Source organism: Cydia fagiglandana, chromosome 13 (genome assembly GCF_963556715.1).
Source record: "Cydia fagiglandana chromosome 13, ilCydFagi1.1, whole genome shotgun sequence".
Taxonomy (NCBI): domain Eukaryota; kingdom Metazoa; phylum Arthropoda; class Insecta; order Lepidoptera; family Tortricidae; genus Cydia; species Cydia fagiglandana.
Genome location: NC_085944.1, coordinates 5,988,360 through 6,012,751, shown reverse-complemented (window position 1 = coordinate 6,012,751; position 24,392 = coordinate 5,988,360). Strand labels below are relative to the sequence as shown.

Sequence of the window (24,392 nt, the reverse complement as noted above, 5' to 3'; positions counted from 1 at the left end):
GAATTTCCACGCCTCTTTTCACACCTTCAAAAGATGATTTTGGTTATAAGATCTATCCTATGTCCTGTTCCGGGACGCAAACTATTTCTATACCAAATTTCAACGAAATCGGTTCAGCGGTTAAGCGTCAAGAGGAGTTTAAAAAAAACCGACCAAGTGCGAGTCGGACTCGCGTATTAAGGGTTCCGTACATTAAGTCCGACTCGCGCTTGACTGCACATTTCTAATAGGTTTTCCTGTCATCTATAGGTAAAGAACTATTTTGTGTATTCAGACAGACAGACATACAGACGCACGAGTGATCCTATAAAGATTCCGTTTTTTGCTTTTGAGGTACGGAACCCTAAAAAGATTTTTTTAATTTTGTGGAATGGTTTCAATGTGATACCTTAAATGGATTCAGCAACCCAGATTTATACGAAAACGATACCATACACGGCCTAGCACTTTCAAGAGCGCTAAATAAACTTTCAAGAGCGGATATCTCAAAAACTATTCAACATATCGAAAAAATTGACTGAATAAACTTGTAACAAATTAAATTAACTTTCATTTTGTATAAGTGGCCATGTCGCTAAGATGCATAGTTTCCGAGATATAATCGAAAAACCGGAAAATGGGACATTCAAAGCCCCCTCTCTTCCCCCCGCTCAAGGGCTACGGCCGGGGACTTTTGATATGTTCACCTCCTAACTTGTCCAAACCAAGTTACAGAGTCAAAAATTGTGTTCCGAGCATTTCCCTCTACAACTTTTTTGAGCATTCGTTGGCTGACCTAAGTAGCTTATTGCATTTCTTTAAAAACTTTTCTGTAAAAGGTTGACGGGTGTTGGGTGTTTATATGGTTTTGGTCGATTATTATCATTTGCATCGCCCATGATGACTTACTAGAATTACTTACGGCTCACACGAGACACTAATAGTAGTTTGACAAACCTTGGTTTTCAAGAGGTATTTTATATTGACATTTGCTGTCACAAATTTGCTGTCAGATTTAGTCGCAAACCGCACGCAAAGTGCACACAAATGTGTCGACACCTTGTTACGGAAAAGTGTACACACGGCGACGACACTTTGTTTCGAAACAATTCTAGACACATTGTGTGGACTCTGTTACGACACATCTGACATTTAGTTACCACTTTGATGATTCTGCGACTGGAATGGTTATATGGGTAGGAGTTGATTTAGGTGAAATGAGTAAGTGTTTGATGTGCTGGGGCCATTGACGTATAATATCTAAGGACTGGCTAATGGGGCACTATAAATGGTACTAGTTCAGCGGTGTTACTCACGAATTCCAGCCAATCGTGCAGTTTGACGCAACTAGTTGCGACCAATCGCTCGCGTGATGCGAACTCGTCAACCAATCGCGCGCGTGATGCGAACTCATCAACCAATCGCGTTATAGCGGTTTCACACCGCTGTACTGGACCCTGTCATGCCTCATTATTATTGCCCGTGAAGCCAATCCCTAGATATCTATATCAATAGCTGGGGCATCTTTTCATTACACTCGTACAGGGTCATTATGCCACAGGAAGGAAAGAAGTACATGAGATATTTTTTAACTCAATGTTTTTGTTACAATAGTGTTACTGCCATGTTCTGCCGCCAGAGTGCAACACTAAGCTAGCTAGTAAACCATTGTGCCTTAAACTATTTTTTGACAAGTTTTCACAGAAAATAAAATATGACATTGATGCATCGAGACGGTTTTCTTAGCAAGGGCCTACCGGAGAACACGAAAATCGAAATTTAGTTATTTGCCTCTTTTTTTTTAATAGCCTATGATGTGTCCCACTGCTGGGCAAAGGCCTCCCCTGTCTTTCGCCACTCGTCACGGCTTTGTGCATGCTCCCGCCGTCTGCCTCTTTGCCGCTCGAATATGCAAGAGTGATAGAGAAGTTAGATAACGAAATTTCGATTTTCTTGTTTTGTGGTAGATCCCAAATTGAAAAAAAAAAAGAAAATTTCTTTAAATGCAGTTATGTTCCTTTTATAAAATAAAGGAATGTCTCCTTTACGAAAAATGAGCCAGCTTAAGGATTTAAGGTAGTTTCCCTCCAGGGCCCGACTTATCTTTCCACACTGTATATGCTAGCCTGTAATGTCGCTTTTGTCTCTGACGTTATTCTATCCGCCCAACGCGTGGCCATACATCCATCTAAGTAGGTGCGCTTCCTTGCCATGCGGCCAGTGCTCAATATGTAATTATGTAGATGTAACTAAGAAAAATACTTAAAATAAGTTACTTACTTCATCAAATTATCTCCAAAGTATATACTTAACTGGCCACAGATTCTTTAAAATATCCATTTAATATTCATCACGTGACCGGTACATCGACGTATGAAATATTGTTGTAAAGGACTGGATAAAAGGAGATAAGCCATTTCATATATATATATATATATATAAATTATACTTATTTGTATAATTTATGGCAAGAGTGTATTATTACTCCAACAATTTAATGAGAAGGTATTAAGGGCTTATCGGTCTGGTTTTAAAGCACTGTACTGGTTATATAAATTATGCTAAGGTGCCATCCGTTTACAATTACATAATGCCTGTTTATTATGCTGGTTTATAGCTGATGTTGAATTTTGACGTCAATCCGAGCCGCGAAATTAAGCTTGGCTCCCTAGATAACGCTATAATCTAGCAGACTATATTATCTATAGGTATATATACTTTGTACTTATACCTGTACTGATAAATAGTCTTCTTTTTTGTAATATTAAAAGCTCTACTATGAGTTCCGTGAATGACAGTGAGAAGTGAAGATAGTGAGAAAGTTAAGGAAAATGTATGGAGTAATTGTACAGTGCCTCTACCGGTCACGTAAAGAACTAAAAATTTCAATTTGTACCATGAGTTACAAACGTTTTTACGCGAGTTTTCCATACTTGCCTAACTTCACACCTAAAACGCTCTCTTTCTAATTATATAATGAAAACTGAGCCAGAATTATTCTGCGTAAATACTTTACGCGAGTAAACGTGACAGATGTTATGGAAAAATACGTGCGTTTCCAACGTGACATTTCTGTCAACTTGTAAACACAACAAATACGCAGATTTTTCACGAATATCAATGCAATTTTCAACGTAATATGTATAAATTTATAACATTATGTGAACTTCAAGCAAAACTTTAAGGGATAAATCAATTAATAGTTCGATAAAAGGCTGATTTAGTACAAAGGTAATGAGTTATACTTGACATCATATTTTCCTATTTCTACTGCTACATTTGCGAAAATCACATTGCTTACGAGCAGTTTTTGGTTTTAGGCAAGAAGCTGATTGAAAACAACATTTCCATGAAAACCCGGATTGCATCATGTATGCATGTAGAAGTTACATATGTATTAAGAATTAAGGCTCAATACAAGGAGCGGTACATAGACATGTTGCTGTTTTTGTTGCTGGGTGCACATAACACATAGTAAGAATAAGACATACCGCAAGACCTATTATAATATTTACACAACAATTGCTACGTATTTTATTAACCATTATTATCTTATATAAAATAAAACATACAAATGTTCTGTGGGTTTATTTATTTTTCTTTACTAAGTAAGTATTATTTTATTTTCCGTTGTTCAAATTATTGTGTTTGGTACCTAGGTAATCGTTTTTCATGTCAACTTGGTAACAGGAAATATAAAACTTTCTTCAAAAACTTTTGCTGGTGGTTCTGAATCTGAAAATTTAAATAAGATTTAAACACATTTATTGCCAAAAACCCGCTGCGTGGGTTCATTTTGTATTGGAAATGGGGCGCTTGGCACTGAAATATACTCGAGATCATATAGGTACTATAAAATTAAAATCGCTATTAAGGTCATACGTAGGGTCTGTGCGGAAAGAGAAGAGTCGTAGGTATAATGTATGGGCTCCCCTAAATTTCACGACTTTTCTCTTTCCGGACACTCTATTAGATAATGTTACTTAGCAGTAGGAGACGGCCGCTGTCATGATGCGGACTGAAGCGGACCATTATAATACATACCTATTTTAATATTTTAATATTTCTTCTCATGTGTGTATTATTTTCATCATAGGTAATAAATATGTAGCCAAAAGTAGCCTGTATAATCGCGCCGTATACTTTGCTTCCTATTTTTTAACACGCAATGTCATAATTTTAACTCGATTATTAATGATGTTTACGTAATTATCATATTTTGCAATTTTTGTCTTGAATACAATTATATTTTAATGTATACACTGTTTACTAACATTGATGTGTTTATTATTTTCGTAACTATGGCAACGTCAAATCTTTAAAAAATTGTAGAATGAAGGTTGAGTCAGTAACAAAGTGACAAAACTGGTCTTAGAGCATTTAATAACTGGAGTGGCCATTGAGTGGCCATTGAGTTCCAAGCAGGAAAGAAAAGCTTGTTTTAACACCATATAGGTAATGTTTATTAATCTCAAGCAAGACTACATAGTAATGGCGTCTCATACGAGAAGAAAGAACACCTACGTTTGTTTTATATTGACAACCGAATAAATCAAATATCATAGTCGTAGTAGTCTCGAAGGTATACTCTTTATTTTTTTGTTGACATTATTACTTAACCCTCTGCCGAAAAACTTGCACAATTGTGCAAACTTTTGTATGGACCGACATGGCTATTTGTACGATACGTACAAATCATGTAGAAATAGCAATACATTTGACGTCCCCTCCCCCGCAAAAATCGGCGGACTGTTTTGTAAAGAAAATGACAGCGATGACATCTCCCTTCTAAATGCTCTTAGTGGATGGTAGAGGTAAGGAATACAATCTCCGTGTAATTAATAATGAAAAAGTGTCCGTCAAAAACCTTAAGAGGGAAGTATACTACGTAATCGTCCATACAAAAAGAGAAAACGTTTTTCCACTTGTATATAAATACGAGTATCTTCCATTCTCCATGATTTTTAGTACGGTATTGATACAATGAAAAACTAGGTTTATGGGTTTTCTTCGCTACTCTGGAGAGATTTAGAAAAATTATAATAGCTGACAGCGTGCCCAGTTTTTGCAAATATTCTCCCTTAAAGGAGTTTTCTCATAAACTCATAAAGGATTCTCCTTAGCTCTAACCTCTATATTCACGGCTACCATCAGTATATGTAACATTACTTTCTGTGCATCTCACTTGCGAGAGCGAGATGCATAGATAGTAAATTACGTAGACGTGAGAAAATGTGTCAATTTTGTTAGTTAGTTCTTTAGGTGAATCCTAGAGGCGCTGTATAAAACTCCGATATAACTCTTGCTCTGTTTTTTAGTATACTTAGAAAGGGACAGCATCGTTTGGAGTGGAGTGAAGTTAGGTACATAAGACCGTAAAGAAACGTAAAACGTGACTCACGGCACGTTTATTCACTGAAAGTAAGTGAAAAATACTCTGCCAACTGATAGTAGAGCTAGTAACGTACGTACGAGTATACGTATACTTACAAGGGTATTTTAGTGACGTTCATGGTGCTTGCCAGTCCTTTCCGTACCAGTTTGAGTTACTTATAACTACTAAAAAAAGCGGCCAAGTGCCAGTCGCCCATAAAGGGTTCCGTAACAGCAAGTAACATAATAAAATTGCGGTTTACGATTTATGACGTATTAAAAAAAACTGCTTACTAGATCTCGTTCAAACCAATTTTCGGTGGAAGTTTGTATGGTAATGTACATCATATATGTTTTTTTAGTTTTATCATTCTGCACACATTTTACTACTTTGGAAGTGTCTCTCGCGCAAAATATTGAGTTTAGAAAAAAATTATATTAGAAACCTAAATACCATTTTGGAGACCTATCCAATAGATACCCCACACGTATGGGTTTGATGGAAAAAAAATTTTTGAGTTTCAGTTCTAAGTATGGGGAACCCCCAAAATTTATTGTTTTTTTTTTTCTATTTTTGTGTGAAAATCTTAATGCGGTTCATTACTTACCGAGTTTCAACAGTATAATAGTTCTTATAGTTTCGGAAAAAAGTAGCTGTGACATACACGGACAGACATGACGAATCCATAAGGGTTCCGTTTTTTGCCAATTGGCTACGGAATCCTAAAAACCAGACAACATCCTGCCATTCAAATGCAAATGTTTACACCCGCTTGTCTTTTGTCCCTTTCATTTGCAATATTTGCATACAAAAGTGCATCTTACTTGCGTCTACCGAGTAGCGACTTTCACCAAGGAGTTTTGGTTGAAGGGTTCCGCGGCCGGCTCCCTGAAACTATGGGGTTGCGTAACTCTTCGCAGCCATAATGTGTTTTCTGTTTTTTAGTGTTAAGATATATTTTTGTAATATGTATGCTAGTTTTAGGGTATTTATTTATGGGCCATTAGTTGCCTGAAATAAAGATTTTCATTCATTCATTCAAAAAAGGGGCGCTTTGCTATAGCTCGTCTCGAGAAATGATATTGGGTAGACACAAGATTGCGTATCATAAATAATGGGAAAGAAAAATCATAGAATTTTGCGTTTAATTCTTCACTTATATGTAGTCTTAACTTACATTATAAATTAACACAGATATCGTAAAACAACAGCTTTCTGACTAGAATAACAAATGATATTTTATATCTACCAAACATTTATCATTATATAACGATATTTAAATCTTTCACTGACATACATCTCTACTTTACAGATAAAGAACATTTTCTATCGCAAAATAACAATATTGAGATTGAGATTATATCACCATCCTCCTTGTGAAAATATTTTACAAAATAAAGTCTTTCGGGTGGATAGAATTTTTCCATATACTCTAAAATACATAGTTTCCGACAAGATTGCGAGATAAAATCTATTTAAAGCCATTGGCGAAGTGACAGAGTACCCTTTACGTGAGGTAAAGCGAATGTCTAACACTAAATCAACTTAGGTATACGACGCGAGGGCTGTGGCCCAATTCCCCGTTCGATCGAGATGAATTCTATCAACTTTCAATGCATCTTCCTTGAAACTTGAATAGATATCATATCAATCGACTCTGAGAACTAGCTAACTGGACGGCGCAAGCAGCTGGGATGGCCTACACACTACTACACGATCACCTGAGTAAGTACCTAACTTTGTCTTAAAAATATCATCGACTTCATCACAAAATAGACAAAAAAATAAATTCAACCATCTCATTAAACTCTTTCTAAACCTATGGAATATTTCAAAAATAAAATCTTTAGAAATACACACTAAAGTAATACTTCAGTAGTAAAGCTAACGATATGGAGGAACCCTGTAGAAGAAATTATTACGACTACAATACTCCTAATAAATAGTTATAGGAAACTTTATATTTGGTCACAGTTTGGTCAGGAGGGTCGAGAAGAGTCCGGTACAAAGCGACTAAAAATAATATCTTTAAACACCGAAGCTGACTCATTTTCGAACCGCATACACAGTTATTGTCTTTATACGCACATCTATCTATCCTAATTTAATACCCATTTATAAAGCGTCGTGTGTGTTTACGTGAGGTTGATGTTGGGGCCACGAGAGGAGGAGCTGCTCGTCGGCCGGTTGATCCAGGCTCATGTTCTCCGACATGGCGGGCGAGTACGCCTGGCCCAGGAGCGCCCCGCTGGAGCGTGACTGTTGCCTGCAGAGCGGCCGCCGCGTCGGCGACTCGCTCTCGTCCGACATCGCTCGAGTGACTGTGATACGTGGAGATCTACGTCGACGGCGATCCCGAGCCGCATTCTCCTCCAACCCGAGAGCTCGGCCGAGCACCACGTGCGGCGGGGCGCGGATTATGGGAATAGCCGACACCCGCGGCCGCGCCATTTCTTCGTGTGCCTGATCCTGCAACATGTTGCACGACGCGGCACGCTGTGCGGGCCTCTCCGATCCACGTGAGCCCATCGCTGCTGCATCCGAAAGCCGTCTCGTCGTCGGCGGACGAATAGAGCCCGAGCCCGCTGACAACGACGGCCGCCGAGAACCGCAAGCACTCGGAGTCCTCGCCTGAATCTCCTGTGTCACCTCGCTTTTCGTCATTCTTTTCCGTCGATAGTTTCGCAAGGAATCACGAAGCGGTCGACTTCGGATGCCATATAAAATACTGTTGATAGGCGGAGCGGCTGCGAGAAGTGCCGCCGAAATGGCCGCCACCGGCTGCGGTGGAATGGCAACAGCCGGCCATATCAATACGCAGTAGTACGGAAAGTACAGTATAGCTAAAGAGCCGAGAGGTTGGAGCACCGCGGACATAGCTCGACGTCGGGGCGGCGGTGGCGGTGAAAATGGGTTTCGTTGGTGTGTGACGGTGACCTGTGCAGAGAGTGTAACTTCGTAAATAGCGGCCGCGATTCTGTGTCGATGATACCGCGCTATACGAAGGATTTTTAGGCTGCAGAGGGCGACTAGAAGAACCGGCAGTATTAAAGTTAGTAAAGCGTATACTAGGCAGAAGCTCAGCGCGGCGGGGCCGGCGCCGCAGTCGGGCGCGCAGCTGCCAATCCCGGTGTTGTACACCAGCGGAGGCTTTGCTACGGCCAAGGGCGCAAGGAGTGCCCCCATCGCCACCCAGCCACCTGCCACGCTTATAAGCACCTGAAACCAAAATATATTTAATGAACCTATTATACATTAACTGCAAACTTGCAATCTAAACCCGGTTACTGTGAATTTGAAAGCTAACCCGTTATATTTTTAATTTAAAAGGTGAATTATTGATAATAGGCTTGCGATCTATGAATGCTCAAGCAATTTAAATTGGATCGCTTTGACAAAGGCAGCCCGGTGACCCAGTTTTAAGTTATGACAGTAACCATTTAACGATTCCCGCCTGTTCATATTGGCCGGTTCCGAGTCTATGCTTTGACGGCGCGGAATTCAATATCCTCTTTCCTGTTTTACCAACAATAAGAAATGGCGAGTTTTAAACAATTTCAACCGGGTAAAAAAATATTTGAAAGCTTTTCAAGCTTTTAACATCGGCATGTTCTGGTTTGGTTGGTATCATGACAAAAGGAAAACATAACAGTTAAAATTTTCGTTTGAGTATCCACCGAGGAATTAATTTGCAGGACTTTCCCTGAAAACGCCTAACAAAGTACTTGGACTTTTTGCTCCGTTAAAATGCTGTTCCATGGTTTTTAAGCTAAGCAATGAATGATGTACCCGGACAATGAATGATGGACCCGGGTATGTCCTTAAACCACGTCCAACACCACCGGTGGACGGGCAGCAGCGTCCCTCAAATTCGGTGTACTCGACTGCGATCGCCAACCCGCCTGCCAAGCGTGGCGATTATGGCATTCACCCCCAAAAAAGGGGGAGGCCTATGTTCAGCAGTGGACGTCTTATGGCTGAGATGATGATGATGATGATGAATGAATGACGACTGCCTTGTTGGATGTAGCTCGCACAGTACGAGTAGGCGTGGCGTGGCGTTTAAGACTCCACTATTTCTCGAGGCGTAGGTACCTTTGTATTCGAGTACACCGTTTAATACCTTCGCTAGTCGTGAGTCCATTTTTTTCTGTTTATACCCCCATAACCTAATATTAGGGCCCGATAAATTGTGTAGGAAGTCTAAAAGGGACATTCCACGAGAATGTCGCTTACGTAACGCTTTTGCCTTGTATAGCATCTAACTCAATCAAAACAGCTCGAGAATATACCTAGCCAAGTCATGAAATATTACCGGACCAGATATCGCTTTCTTCAGCATTTTTGGAAATACTAGAAGAATGTCTTTACGTAACGCGTTTTAGTTTACCTTCTTGGCAGAGACGATAGCAGCATAGTGCAGCGGTGCGGCGATGGCGGCCGCGCGGTCTGCGTGCAGTCCGCACACGGTCCACAGCTGCAGCGGGTGCAGCGCGTGCAGCAGCGCGCCGCACGCGCACGCGCCGCCGCCCGCGCAGAGCGCCGCGCCGCTCGCCAGCGCGCCCACCGCACCGAGGTGGAGTAGCAGCACTGATGAAGCTGTCGCTGGCTGGAAGTAAAAATACACTAATTAGAATTTAAAAAAAAACGCACTAGTGCGAATCGGACTCGCCCACCGAGGGTTCCGTACTTTTTAGTATTTGGTGTTATAGCGGCAACAGAAAAAAATCATCTGTGGAAATTTCACGGTTATCACGGTTCATGAGATACAGGCAGTGCCCTATTTTATAAAGCTACAAGTTACAATTTACAAGCGGAAGTCTCGTTCTAAAACATAGGGTTAGAAAGAGACTTCCGCTTGTAAATTGTAACTTGTATAGCTTTATAAAATGGGCCACTGGTGACAGACAGACGGACAGACATAGTGGAGTCTTAGTTATAGGGTCTCGTTTTTACCCTTTGGGTACGGAACCCTAAAAATGGGCTTGGTAGCTAGATGCATTGCATACTTTACTCCTTGGCTAGATGGAGGCGAGGAGGCGAAATGAAACGCAACTTCGACTAACGGACCCCACAGACCCACCAGGTGCCCGGGCGTAATGTAATACATTCTCACTTCCCTTTCTCTCCAAACTTCATGGACAAGGTATGGACAGATATACGAGTATAAACATAGTTACAATCATTAAAAAACAAGGTAAGTAATTAAAAAAATTATAAGACAATGCCACCCCACCGGATATTGCAGTCGTAGGCGTTCCTGCGCTCGGCGACGCCACTTCCGGCTTGCAACAAGTGATTTTCCGCGCTAGGAGGAAAAAGCGTCTTTACACCTCTGTACAAAAGTAGCGTGTGTTTTATAAACTGATCACTTTCATTTTCAATTTAACAATTTCAGGCATGAGATTTTCTGTGACTTGTGACAAATATAATACCATGTAAAGAATGTGTATAAGAATTACCAGCTCACACTAGGCAATATTTGATCCCTCCAATAGTATCAGCTAGACAACGTTACGTATTTAGTGGATATAGATCAGAAAAGTAATAATACTCCTATCTTATGTTATGACTGCTAGTCTTATTTACATACCGTATTTTTTAGATACTCAATTACATTGCTGACTATACCTACTTACTGTAAATAAATAAATATTATACCCACTAGGCCAGGCCGGTCAGTAACTCGAGTCGGTGATTCAGAAGTTTTACTGAGAAGTTCCTTCGGCCACCTTCGCTATCATCAAAATTTCAACTAATTTCAATTTAACTCTCAAGGTTTTGAATCAAGGGCCAAATTCGACACGTACAACTGTCAGATTTCGCATCCATGTCAAATCAACAGTTGATTTTATTGCATACTGAGCTTCGAGCAACACCGGCTTCCGACACGTCGGAAGGGAGGGGCCCAAGCGATATCTCACCGTACAAATCTTTCTGCCATTTTTCGCGGGGGGAAGGTGCACACAGTCGCACTTCTCACACACTTACATACAAAATCCAATCAGAGGCCCTACCGCGAACCACGTTCGACGTGTTGCCTCTCTATGGCACTTGTAAATTCATACGTAAGTGTGACAGGGAGGCAACACGTCGAACGTGGTTCGCGGTAGGCCCTCTGTAATGACGACACAAATACATAGAAAATGACACACGTCAAAGACAAATCTTGCAAACCTCGATCTCTTTTTGTGTACGGACGAGTGACTATAGTGTCACAACACGCACACTAACACATTTTCGTTGATGTATGTCATTGTATTCTGAGAGATGAGAAGTCGGATTTGTCGCTCGACCGATCCGCAATTTGTACTGCGGGCGCAGCACGGTGCCATTTTTATCGACTATCACTATGCGCGTCCCCTTCGCACTCACATACTTGTTAGAACGTGACAGGCATGGTGACAAGGGATAAAAACGCGACCGTGCTACGCCGCCTGAGCGAGCAAAATCGATAAATCCAACAATTACTTGAGACTCAAATATAATAATTGTATTTAAATGTAATTAAACGTATGATATGTAAAAAAAAATATTACATGTGAAATGTAACACTTTCTTTTTGTAAATTTGATATCCCCGACCTCTTTTTATAACAAAAAACCGAGCAAACAGGCATTTTTGTGCAGCAGTGTTCACGCGCGCGTCTGGACTCGGTCTAGTGAAAAATCCAAGTGCAACTAGTTTTATTACCCGCGGTAGATTAAATTGACACGCTAATCTTGTACCTCGGCAGAGGGGAAATAGTGCGAATGCCGCCTCCCTTCCGTGTTGCTCGAAGATACCCATACAACCATTTCCAGTCGCCGTTACGACGCGGTGTAGACACATCTTGTGTCGACACCGTCTGTTTCGGTCACAATTCCAGTCGCAGAGTCGTCGCCGTGTCGACACAGTTACCAGAAATGGGGAAGGGTCGACACATGACACAAAGTGACATAAAGTGTGGTCGCCGTGTGCACACATTGTTTCGGGTTTGCGACTACTTTATGCCAAAATCATTCGTTCATTCGTTCATTTTGTTCCTGTCAAATGGAAACTGTCAGATGGAAAAATAGTTAAATAAAAATAAGTGACATTAATACGCCATCTCTAAAACGGATTACAAGACGTAATTATATATTGTTTGCATTTATATTACAATAGGACTTAAATTATTATGGGGAATTAAACTGTTCGAGTGATTTGATAAACTAAGTGTAATATAATCAACGCGCCACCACATTGTTTTAGTTTAGCCGGAAATGAAATTGTTTACTTCTCAGTGCTTGTGTTCATAAATATATTATTTGATGCATTTTTAGTACTTCGATGCGTATACTATACTTAAATAACAGAAATATCGCTTTACATACTACGAAACTTGTTAATTATGATGTATAAATATGGTTTAAGGCTGAGAAATATTGCAGTCACAAAGTAGTCGCAAATGTTTCGACTTTGTGTCGACTCTGTGTAGACACATGACACGCGCTGTCAAAAGTAATAACAAAGTTACTGGATTTGCAAAATGGCTCCTTGTGTTCATTTGTTTTCAGATATTCTCAAAGTGTAAAAATGACGTGGTCAGAGATGGGACTTAATAGATTAACTGTTTATTCGACTAATTAATGGAATAAAAAAAGTTAATCCTCAAATTTTAATCACGATTAGTTTAGTCGACCTAACATAGATTGAAATTGAATTAATCTGAACATTAATCGAATAAATTATCGATTAAATCTCGGTTGGAAGTTGACAGGGGGCCATTTTTGCACGTAAAAATAATAGAAATGTCTTGCATGCAGATGGTAGCCAAACACTTTGTCATAAAAGTCGAGATGGGTGTCGATTTATAGGTTTTAGGGAGTGCCGATTTCGAAAATGATGACCATTTTGGAATCCAAAATGGCGGCCATGCACTGTGTCATAAAAGTCGTCATGGATGTCGTTTTATACATTTTAGGGGGCCCCAATTTTGAAAATGATGACCATTTTGGAATCCAAAATGGCGGCCATGCACTATACCATAAAAGTCGTCAGGGGTGTCGTTTTATAGGTTTTAGGAGGCGCAGATTTCAAAAATGATGACCATTTTGGATTCCAAGATGGCGGCCATGCACTATGTCATAAAAGTCGTCATGGGTGTCGTTTTATAGGTTTTAGGGGGCCCCGATTTAGAAAATGATGACCATTTTGAAATCCAAAATGGCGGCCATGCACTATGTAATAAAAGTCGTCATGGGTGTCGTTTTATAGGTTTTGGGGGGCGCAGATTTAGAAAATGATGACCATTTTGGATTCCAAAATGGTGGCCATGCACTATGTCATAAAAGTCATCATGGGTGTCGTTTTATAGGTTTTAAGGGGCGCAGATTTCGAAAACGATGACCAATTTGGATTCCAAGATGGCGGCCATGCACTATGTCATAAAAGTCGTCATGGATGTCGTTTTATAGGTTTTAGGGGGCCCCGCTTTCGAAAATGATGACCATTTTGGAATCCAGAATGGCGGCCATGCACTATGTCATAAAAGTCGTCATGGGTGTCGTTTTATAGGTTTTGGGGGGCGCAGATTTCGAAAACGATAACCATTTTCGATTCCGAAATGGCGGCCATGCACTATGTCATAAAAGTCGTCATGGATGTCGTTTTATGGGTTTTAGGGGGCCCCGATTTAGAAAATGATGACCATTTTGAAATCCAAAATGGCGGCCATGCACTATGTCATAAAAGTCGTCATGGGTGTCGTTTTATAGGTTTTGGGGGGCGCAGATTTCGAAAACGATAACCATTTTCGATTCCAAAATGGCGGCCATGCACTATGTCATAAAAGTCGTCATGGATGTCGTTTTATAGGTTTTGGGGGGCGCAGATTTAGAAAATGATGACCATTTTGGATTCCAAAATGGTGGCCATGCACTATGTCATAAAAGTCGTCATGGGTGTCGTTTTATAGGTTTTAGGGGGCGCAGATTTCGAAAACGATGACCATTTTGGATTCCAAAATGGCGGCCATGCACTATGTTACAAAAGTCGTCATGGATGTCGTTTTATAGGTTTTAGGGGGCCCCGCTTTCGAAAATGATGACCATTTTGGAATCCAGAATGGCGGCCATGCACTATGTCATGAAAGTCGTCATGGGTGTCGTTTTATAGGTTTTGGGGGGCGCAGATTTCGAAAATGATGACCATTTTGGAATCCAGAATGGCGGCCATGCACTATGTCATGAAAGTCGTCATGGGTGTCGTTTTATAGGTTTTGGGGGGCGCAGATTTAGAAAATGATGACCATTTTGGATTCCAAAATGGTGGCCATGCACTATGTCATAAAAGTCATCATGGGTGTCGTTTTATAGGTTTTGGGGGGCGCAGATTTCGAAAACGATAACCATTTTCGATTCCAAAATGGCGGCCATGCAGTATGTCATTAAAGTCGTCATGGCTGTCGTTTTATAGGTTTTAGGGAGCGCAGATTTCGAAAATAATAACAATTTTGGAATCCAAGATGGCGGCCATGCACTATGTTAAAAGTCGACATGGATGTCGTTTTGTTGGTCATGGTCATCATTTTCGAAATCTGCTCTTCCTAACACCTATAAATCAACATCTATGACGGCTTATATGACAAAGTGCACGGCAGACATCTTGGAATCCAAAATGGTCATCATTTTCGAATTCTGCACTCCCTAAAACCTATAAAACGATATCCATGACGACTTTTATGACAAAGTGCACGGCACACATCTTGGATTCCAAACTGGTCATCATTTTCGAAATCGGCACTTCCTAAAACCTATAAAACGATATTCATGACGACTTTTATGACAAAATACGTGGCGGCCATCTTGGATTATAAAATGATCATCGTTTTCGAATTCTGCACTCCCTAAAACCTATAAATCGACATCCGTGACGACGCAAGTTATGTTTATTTTCAGATCTAACAAATTGCTACAGAATACAAAGGACAAAAAAAGAAGCGAGGAGGTAATGAAACAAGCAAAAATACAGATGATTCCTCGACGCAATAGGATGCTTCTTAAATTGTGTCCAGATTTTTTTGTCATAAATGTTTTTATTTTTCACGTATTACTCTCACAAGTTCCGTGACATTTCGACCTTGTAATTTTTTAAGTAAATGTTTTTGTTTATCTGTGAGGATCTCACTAGAATAATATAATCAAGGTATGTTTCTATTTGATGATTGAAATAGTAACGCAAAAAAAAATATATTTGTGTCTTGTATTCCTGCCGAAGACTTTTATTTTTCCTTTTCCTTCTACACAAGTTTGGTCAAGTAATAAGAATTTAGGGCTCTCAATTTTATTTTGACTTCTACAACAGTAAAGCTACGAGGCCATGTTTGGTATCGTTTTCGTATAAATTCGCAGTACCAAATTTAGTTATGTTATCACATTGACACCATTCCAAAGTAAAAACATATAAACTTACTTTCTTTTAAACTCCTCTTCACGCTTAAACTGCTGAACAGTTTTAATTTAAATTTAGTACACATATATTTTGAGTCCCGAGACAGGACATAATAAGTTATCTCAAAAATCATCCTTCAAAGGTGTGAAATGAGGTGTAGGGAGGAATTCAGAATTGACTTCTTGAAGTTAATACTGTTTAAGTTTAGGTTTGAAGTCATGTTTTTTTTTATCATTTTTAACTAAATCAAAGATGTAGACCATCCCAAATTTAATATAAATCGGTTCAGTGGTTATTGATTTCCCGTACAAATTTCCACGCCTCTTTTCACACCTTCAAAAGATGATTTTGGTTATAAGATCTATCCTATGTCCTGTTCCGGGACGCAAACTATTTCTATACCAAATTTCAACGAAATCGGTTCAGCGGTTAAGCGTCAAGAGGAGTTTAAAAAAAACCGACCAAGTGCGAGTCGGACTCGCGTATTAAGGGTTCCGTACATTAAGTCCGACTCGCGCTTGACTGCACATTTCTAATAGGTTTTCCTGTCATCTATAGGTAAAGAACTATTTTGTGTATTCAGACAGACAGACATACAGACGCACGAGTGATCCTATAAAGATTCCGTTTTTTGCTTTTGAGGTACGGAACCCTAAAAAGATTTTTTTAATTTTGTGGAATGGTTTCAATGTGATACCTTAAATGGATTCAGCAACCCAGATTTATACGAAAACGATACCATACACGGCCTAGCACTTTCAAGAGCGCTAAATAAACTTTCAAGAGCGGATATCTCAAAAACTATTCAACATATCGAAAAAATTGACTGAATAAACTTGTAACAAATTAAATTAACTTTCATTTTGTATAAGTGGCCATGTCGCTAAGATACATAGTTTCCGAGATATAATCGAAAAACCGGAAAATGGGACATTCAAAGCCCCCTCTCTTCCCCCCGCTCAAGGGCTACGGCCGGGGACTTTTGATATGTTCACCTCCTAACTTGTCCAAACCAAGTTACAGAGTCAAAAATTGTGTTCCGAGCATTTCCCTCTACAACTTTTTTGAGCATTCGTTGGCTGACCTAAGTAGCTTATTGCATTTCTTTAAAAACTTTTCTGTAAAAGGTTGACGGGTGTTGGGTGTTTATATGGTTTTGGTCGATTATTATCATTTGCATCGCCCATGATGACTTACTAGAATTACTTACGGCTCACACGAGACACTAATAGTAGTTTGACAAACCTTGGTTTTCAAGAGGTATTTTATATTGACATTTGCTGTCACAAATTTGCTGTCAGATTTAGTCGCAAACCGCACGCAAAGTGCACACAAATGTGTCGACACCTTGTTACGGAAAAGTGTACACACGGCGACGACACTTTGTTTCGAAACAATTCTAGACACATTGTGTGGACTCTGTTACGACACATCTGACATTTAGTTACCACTTTGATGATTCTGCGACTGGAATGGTTATATGGGTACTGAGTGTTGATTCCATCAACGGTGGATAATATCATTTGGTACAACCAAAACCATCCAAAACTCAACTCTAAACTAAGGGTCGTTCGGTTTGGTTTGCTTGTCACCCTAACTGTGGATTGTTAATGTCAAATTTTGACATTGTACGTATTCGAGAACTTATGATTTTTCCCACATCAACGGGAGGTCAACACGATACGTCAAACGTCGCTTGTCGAATACCACCCCTTGTATACAATATATATAAAGACTATAATACAATTATAAACGGAGAGGAGCAAATTAAAAGCGTGTAAAACGCAAGATAGGTACAGTCAACTGTAAAAATATGGGTGCATAAGTAAATCATCTCTAAAATATGTCCCAAAACTCATAACTTATGAGTTTTGGGACATATTTTATCAGCGAATTAAGAACTATATGGGACATATTTTTGAATAAGTTGGCTACTCCCATATTCTTACAGTTGACTGTACTACGAAGAACGTATACCTGTTTCAAATGTGTTAGGAGGATTTCGGTCGAGACAGAATGGAAGCAAAACAAGCACGGCTTGCCTACGTGCACGGATGGGACAAAGCAGGTTAATGATGTACCTTAGTTTAAGGTCGCTTGTTATCCTATGTCAAACGGTTTCTGGATCAGAATGTCTCAGTGCCCTCGGTGGTTAAAGGGTTGATGAGATATGCATACGTATGTTGAAAACACAAGTGGATTTTAAATGATGAATGTGTTTGTCTGATTGACTAATAATTATGAGATAAGTACTTAGTGTTCCCCGGCAACCGCAGATAGCGTTTATGTTTTTAAATATTTTAATCCGGTTTGGCCTATTGTTTTTTCATTCATTATACGTAATCTAAATAAACATGTAAAATAAGTTTCTACACGATCGAGTTTGTAGCCATTCAGATTTAGTTTCTGACGACATTTTGTATATAGAATGCATATGTAGGATGCTGCTCAAAATATGATTTGTAACTTTCATTACGTATATTTAAAACTACTAATCTCTTAGCATAATTCAAATACATTAAGAAGTACATTCTTATTTATAGGTGTACCTACCCAACTAACATTAGGCGCTAAATTTAAGGGTTAGAAGAGATTTATATAAGCGCCTATTTACTCTTTAGGTGTAGTTAGTGCTCTAAAAATAGGAGTTATAGCCGGCTATAACCCCGTTTTAACCCCGGATTGGGCACAAATTTTATCACCATAAGATTTATAACAGTGCTACAGTAGGGTTAGCGGATAAAAAAAGAGACATAAGAGCGGTATAGTGGAGCTACAATAGTGTTAATTAATTCTTTAGGAGCTATATGGGTTGCATATAGGTGACTACAAACTGTTGTAGTAGAAGAGCGCTAAAGTAGTGCTATAATAGCGTTGATTAACAACTTAGGATTTAAAAGGGTGCCAAATAAGCGACTACTAACTGTTTGAGTAGTAGTGTAGAGCTATATAGATGATACTTTCAGCTTTAGATGGTATATTAGCATTTAAAGTCAATATTTGTAACACTCAAGAAGGTAATTGCACATTTTTTCCTTAGCCCTGCCTGCTTTGGTTGCAGATGTTTCCATTTTGTATTATTATTTGTAAGCTTGCACTGTGACAGCTTGAAGTGAAATGTAATGGCGGATAAATAAAAGCAAATAATTATTTTAGTTCACTGATGCCGGTGTTATCTGCGGATTTATGATGGCGAAATTAATTACACTGTCAATAACTATATGTATTACTAACAAAATTTTAAAGGGCCTCTGATCCTTTGCATATTTATCTGAATATAATATTTTTTAAATTGTGGTCCACCGTATTTAATTTTCGCATAATTACACAATATACGTGAAGTCCGGTTTTAAATACAACAATACTAACATTATGTCTATATTGAGTAAAAGTATCGATTTTTATTAAGTATTTACGTTCTAATTAACAGTTTTTGTTTTGCTTATTGATTCATCGGTCATATTAACATGGCGCTATAGGCTTAGGTTGTAAGTAAGACTCTAATAACATCAGTGGCCGCTCGATCTCGCCCGAGAGCGCTCGTGTCGTGCGTGTGCGCAACTTGCTTTCGCTGCGAGGCAAAATGCCGCCTGATGTGGTTAAATGTACGAAGTGTAACATTGTGATTAGTGAAGTACTGGCGTTTGTGAGTAACAAGATTAATGTAATGAACGAGGATACCATTAGTCGCTTATGCATCAGCGCTTTCTCGGAGAGTGACATTAAAACTGCGAAAGATTTGTTATTTGATGCAATGTCATCAACACTGCGAAAGAAAATTCGAAAAAGATCGGGAAAAACGTTACGCAACATTGATGACATCGTCCGTACCATAAAGGAGGCACATCCAGATGAAGTTCCCATTTTCGTCGCTCGTGAACTACATAAGCTACCCCCAATTCTATGGGACCATTTAGACTGCTCAAGGCTTTTAAAGGACATATTAAAATTACAACATGATGTGCAGCAAATAAAAGAGAACTACGCCACAAATGAGAGGATAGACTCATTGGAATCAAAGCTGGTTAATTGTCCTTTGCCTAAGACGAATAATGACTCTTATCGTAACGTTAATATAAGACGTGGTGCATTTACAAGTAGCTTTGAATATAACAGCGGCCCAATGGGTTTGGCACCTGCATATTGCGAGCCGGAGCGATCTCAACTTAATGAAAGCATACCTACGCTGAACTTAAATGCAGCTTCCTATCGAGAAATTGGGCAGGCGGATATGTACTCTGGACAACCGAATTCATATAGTCAAGTGTCAACCGACGTACAAAATAATGACTCGATCGTATCAGCTGTGAATAACACGGTGGTTAGAGATAAGGCGCCTAGTAACGAGGCGATGACTCATGCACCGGAGTTTAAATCGCCGGCCGTTAAGCCGATAGATGCACCTGCGCCCGCTCCTACCGAATCAAAACAATCAATATCTTTTGCCACGGTTGCGAGTGGAGGTGAATGGAAATCGCAAGTCTTGGATGAGGAATGGCAACTGGTACAAAAAAGAAGGCTAAGGAATCGGTTCGTTGGAAAAAGAGGGAATGCAAGCGTGGGCGCTAACGATAAGTTCAAGGCCGCTGATATAAAGACGCCTATTTACATTTATCAAGTCTCGAAAGATGTATTGGAGAACGAAGTCGCGGATTACGTGAAACAGAAGTCTGAATTAGATGTAAAGGTGGTAAAAATTAACATGAGAAAAACAAAGGACTATAATGCTTTCAAAATATTTGTGCCAAAACATAAAATGGAAATATTTATGAGGGATGATTTCTAGCCTGAGGGCATATTGTTTCGGCAATTTTATGATTTCAAAGAGAGGCAAGAGGTAGAGGTGGCGAAATAAATAAATTTTAATTTTATTAATAATTATGACAAGTATCACAAAGCTAGTTAGCTTTAACTGCAGAAGTATTACTCGATCTATCGAATGTGTGAGAAAGCTCTGTTGTAAGGCAGATATTATCGCACTGCAGGAAACATGGCTCCTGCCGCATGATATACCATACCTGGGAAGTATTAACTCAAACTTCGGATACACCGGCGTTTCAGCAGTCGACACATCGGTCGGGATCCTGAGGGGCAGGCCTTATGGCGGAGTGGCCCTGCTATGGAACAAAACTATGTTTCCCTGTGTTTCGGTAATAATGTGTAGTAGTGCGCGACTCGCGGCGATCAAAATCGCACTTAGTGACCGCGCGTTGCTAATAATATCAGCCTACATGCCTACTGCCTCGGCCGACAATTTAACGGAGTTTATTGATTGTCTCAGTGAAATTAGTGCAATAATCGAGAGTAATAGTGATGTGGAAGCCGTTTATATACTCGGGGATTTTAACTCGCATCCAGGTGAGCAGTTTTACTCTGAACTTATGAACTTCAGTCATGAACAGAATTGGTCGTGCGTAGATATAGATTTGTTACCGGCAAATACCTACACTTTTGTAAGTGAAGCGCATGGCTGCCGACGCTGGCTGGATCATTGCATAGCGACTAGTGCGGCGCGGCAAGCAGTTGTGAATACCTATGTTTTAGATAAGGATGTTTACTGGTCTGACCACTTGCCATTGTTGGTTGAATGTAATATTACAAATATTGTGCCTAAGATTATAACCCCTCCTGTAGTCTGTAACAAAGTAGTCTGGGGCGAAAGGGATTGTAAACAAATAGAACGGTTTCATGAATATTGCAATTCAAAATTTAGAGATATTAATTTTCCTTCCCTGTTCGCTGGTTGCGCAGATAAATTATGCTTTGATCAACATCATAGATCACTTTTGGATACTATGTACTCAAATATAACATGTATACTTACGGAGGGCGCGCGACTTTCCCATAATGCGCCTAAAAGTAGGAAGCATAAGTACATACCCGGCTGGAACAAGCACGTCAGCTGTGCTCACAGGGAGGCACGGCGATGTTATCTAATGTGGTTATCGAGCGGTAAACCGGTTTCCGGAGATATTTACACTAAAATGTACGAATCTAAAAGAATTTTCAAATCTAAATTAAAATATTGTCAAACTAATCAAGATCAGATCCGAATGGATATTATTGCGCAACTACATTCTAGTAAAAAGTTTGGTAAATTTTGGAAATCGACAAATAAATTAAACCCTAAGGCGGCCTTGCCTGTGAGCGTAGCTGGGCTGCATGAGCCAAATGAAATAGCCAATGCGTTTCAGCGCCACTTTAGGGTAGAATCACCGCTGTCGCCCGCGTCTCAGATGTGCGGTGCTGAGAAATATCCTGAAGTCAATATTGTGAGATTTTCTGCTAAACAGGTAGCCTCAGTCATTAATAAGATGGTGCGAGGGAAGTCTCCTGGGAAGGATAGCTTAAGCATAGAGCATTTAAAGTACGCGGGTGTACACCTACCAAGAATACTTGCTTTGTTTTTTAACCTTTGTTTAAGTCATAGTTACCTGCCGGATGAACTTATGCATACGGTAGTTGTTCCGATTGTTAAGAACAAAACGGGCGATGTTTCTGACATGTCCAACTACAGGCCCATTTCGTTGGCCAATGTAATTGCGAAGGTTCTGGACAGTCTGCTCGATAAACAGCTGGCTAAGCATATCCACCTGCATGACGCTCAGTTCGGCTTCAGACCGGGCCTATCCACCGAATCTGCCATCCTATGTCTGAAGCAGACTGTCCAGTACTACACGGCAAGAAAAACGCCTGTATATGCCTGTTACCTGGACCTGTCAAAAGCATTCGACCTCGTATCTTATGACATGCTGTGGCATAAGTTACAATCGGAGACTAACTTGCCGTGTGAAGTTACCGCGTTACTTAAATATTGGTATGGTCACCAACAAAATAGTGTGAAGTGGGCTGGAGCGTATTCGGAGTCATATAGGTTGGAGTGCGGGGTGAGGCAAGGGGGGTTAAGCTCGCCGCGCCTCTTCAACCTATATATGAATCAACTGCTTGAGGAGCTCAGCAGTGCCAATGTCGGATGTGCCATAGACGGAGTGCGCGTTAATAACATCAGCTACGCGGATGACATGGTGCTGCTGAGCCCCTCAGTGGGTGGTTTAATTAGTTTATTGCGCAAATGTGAGTCGTATGCGGAGGCCCATGGGCTCAAATACAATGCTAGCAAAAGTGAGCTTATGCTATTCAAAGCGGGTAATAAGACCTACAGTGTGCCCCCTGTTACTCTTTGTGGCACTCCTTTAGCACAAGTGAAGCATTTTAAGTATTTGGGCCACTGGGTCACCGATGACATGTGCGACAATATGGATATTGAGAGGGAACGCAGAGCGCTGGCTGTGCGCTGCAATATGCTTGCTCGTAGGTTTGCACGATGTACCGAAAAGGTGAAGGCCACGCTTTTTAAAGCATATTGCCAATCCTTCTACACGTGCAGCCTATGGGTCAGCTATACGCGGCGGGCATACAGCGCTCTGCGGGTGCAGTACAACAATGCGTACAGGGTGGTGTTCGGGCTGCCGCGACACTGCAGCGCATCGGGAATGTTCACGGAGGGACGGATCGATGGCTTCCACGCGATCATCAGAAAGAGGTGCAGCTCGCTGTTGAGGCGGTGGCGCGCCAGCTCGAATACCATCCTGTGCATGTTGGCCGACCGGTGGGACTCACCATGGCTGAAGCACTGGGTGCAGCTACATGTCCCATTATGTAAAAATCTGTTTTAATGTTAATGTTTTGTTTGTACTAACCCTAGATTTAAGCATTAGTATGTTACTAACACATATGGACTTTTGGTTCGAAATAAAATATTATTGATTGATTGATTGATATACTGGAATCAGTTATGTATCGCTGCCATACATGACCCAAAAATTTTTTATTAAGCTATGAGCTTCATCACATCTGATATTTGAGTAATTCTAAGCATTTCTAGCCTGGGGTGGGGGGGAGGGTGGGGTACAAAGACGGCCGCCACCCGTCATCTTTAAAAAAAATCTATTCTGATCCTGGTGGGTACTTGGGCAAGTTTGGTATCATTTTCGTATAAACCAAAGACGTAGAATTCATTGCTGATATTTGTTTTTTTCAGTTTCATAGTAATTTTACAAGAAAACGTAAAAAGGTGAAAAATTTGGTTGGAGATTTTTGCTACGCGGAGCCGAAACTACAAAAGATAGAAAGTTGAAATTTGCACACTAGATTACATTTATAAAGTGTACAAGAGATAAGAAGCGATTTTGGGAAATTCAACCCCTAAGGGGGTTAAAAAGGGGATGAAAGTTTGTATAGGGTTCAAGTTTTATTTTAAGCTAGGAATTTGAAACTTCGTAAAACGATATATTATAAACATACAAGAAAACTAATTTCAGCGTTTTTGAAAATTCATCCCCTAAGGTGGTGAAAAAGGGGTTGAAAGTTTGTATGGATATCAAAAAATTTTTCGAACGCGGGACTTGAATCTTTGTATTTGGGGATATTATTAAAAGACAGGAAAAGTAATTTCAGCGTTTTGTAAAATTCATCCCCTAACAGGGTTAAAAAGAGGTTGAAAGTTTGAATCCATTACAAATCCGAGTAGACACACATTTCTTATTGCCTCCCAGGCTTGAAATGCTTAGAATTACTCAAGGAACATATATGATTAAGCTCATAGCTTAATAAAAATTTTTTGGGT

General features: G+C 40.0%; 1 protein-coding gene and 1 long non-coding RNA gene across 2 annotated transcripts in view; both read right to left on the bottom strand.

Moving 5' to 3' along the window:
* The window catches only part of LOC134670121 (uncharacterized), a 385,516-nt gene that overhangs the window by 210,320 nt on the left and 150,804 nt on the right, over window positions 1–24,392 (bottom strand). The gene's annotated exons all lie outside the window — the stretch shown is intronic.
* LOC134670093 (uncharacterized) overlaps window positions 6,328–24,392 on the bottom strand; it is a 165,675-nt gene continuing 147,610 nt past the window's right edge. Inside the window, exons 3-4 of the mRNA XM_063527779.1 lie at window positions 9,744–9,962; window positions 6,328–8,572 (exon numbers count right to left, since the gene is read on the bottom strand). Of these exons, the coding sequence (XP_063383849.1) occupies window positions 7,469–8,572; window positions 9,744–9,962 (1,323 nt within the window). The 3' untranslated portion in view covers window positions 6,328–7,468. The remainder of the gene's footprint in view (window positions 8,573–9,743; window positions 9,963–24,392) is intronic.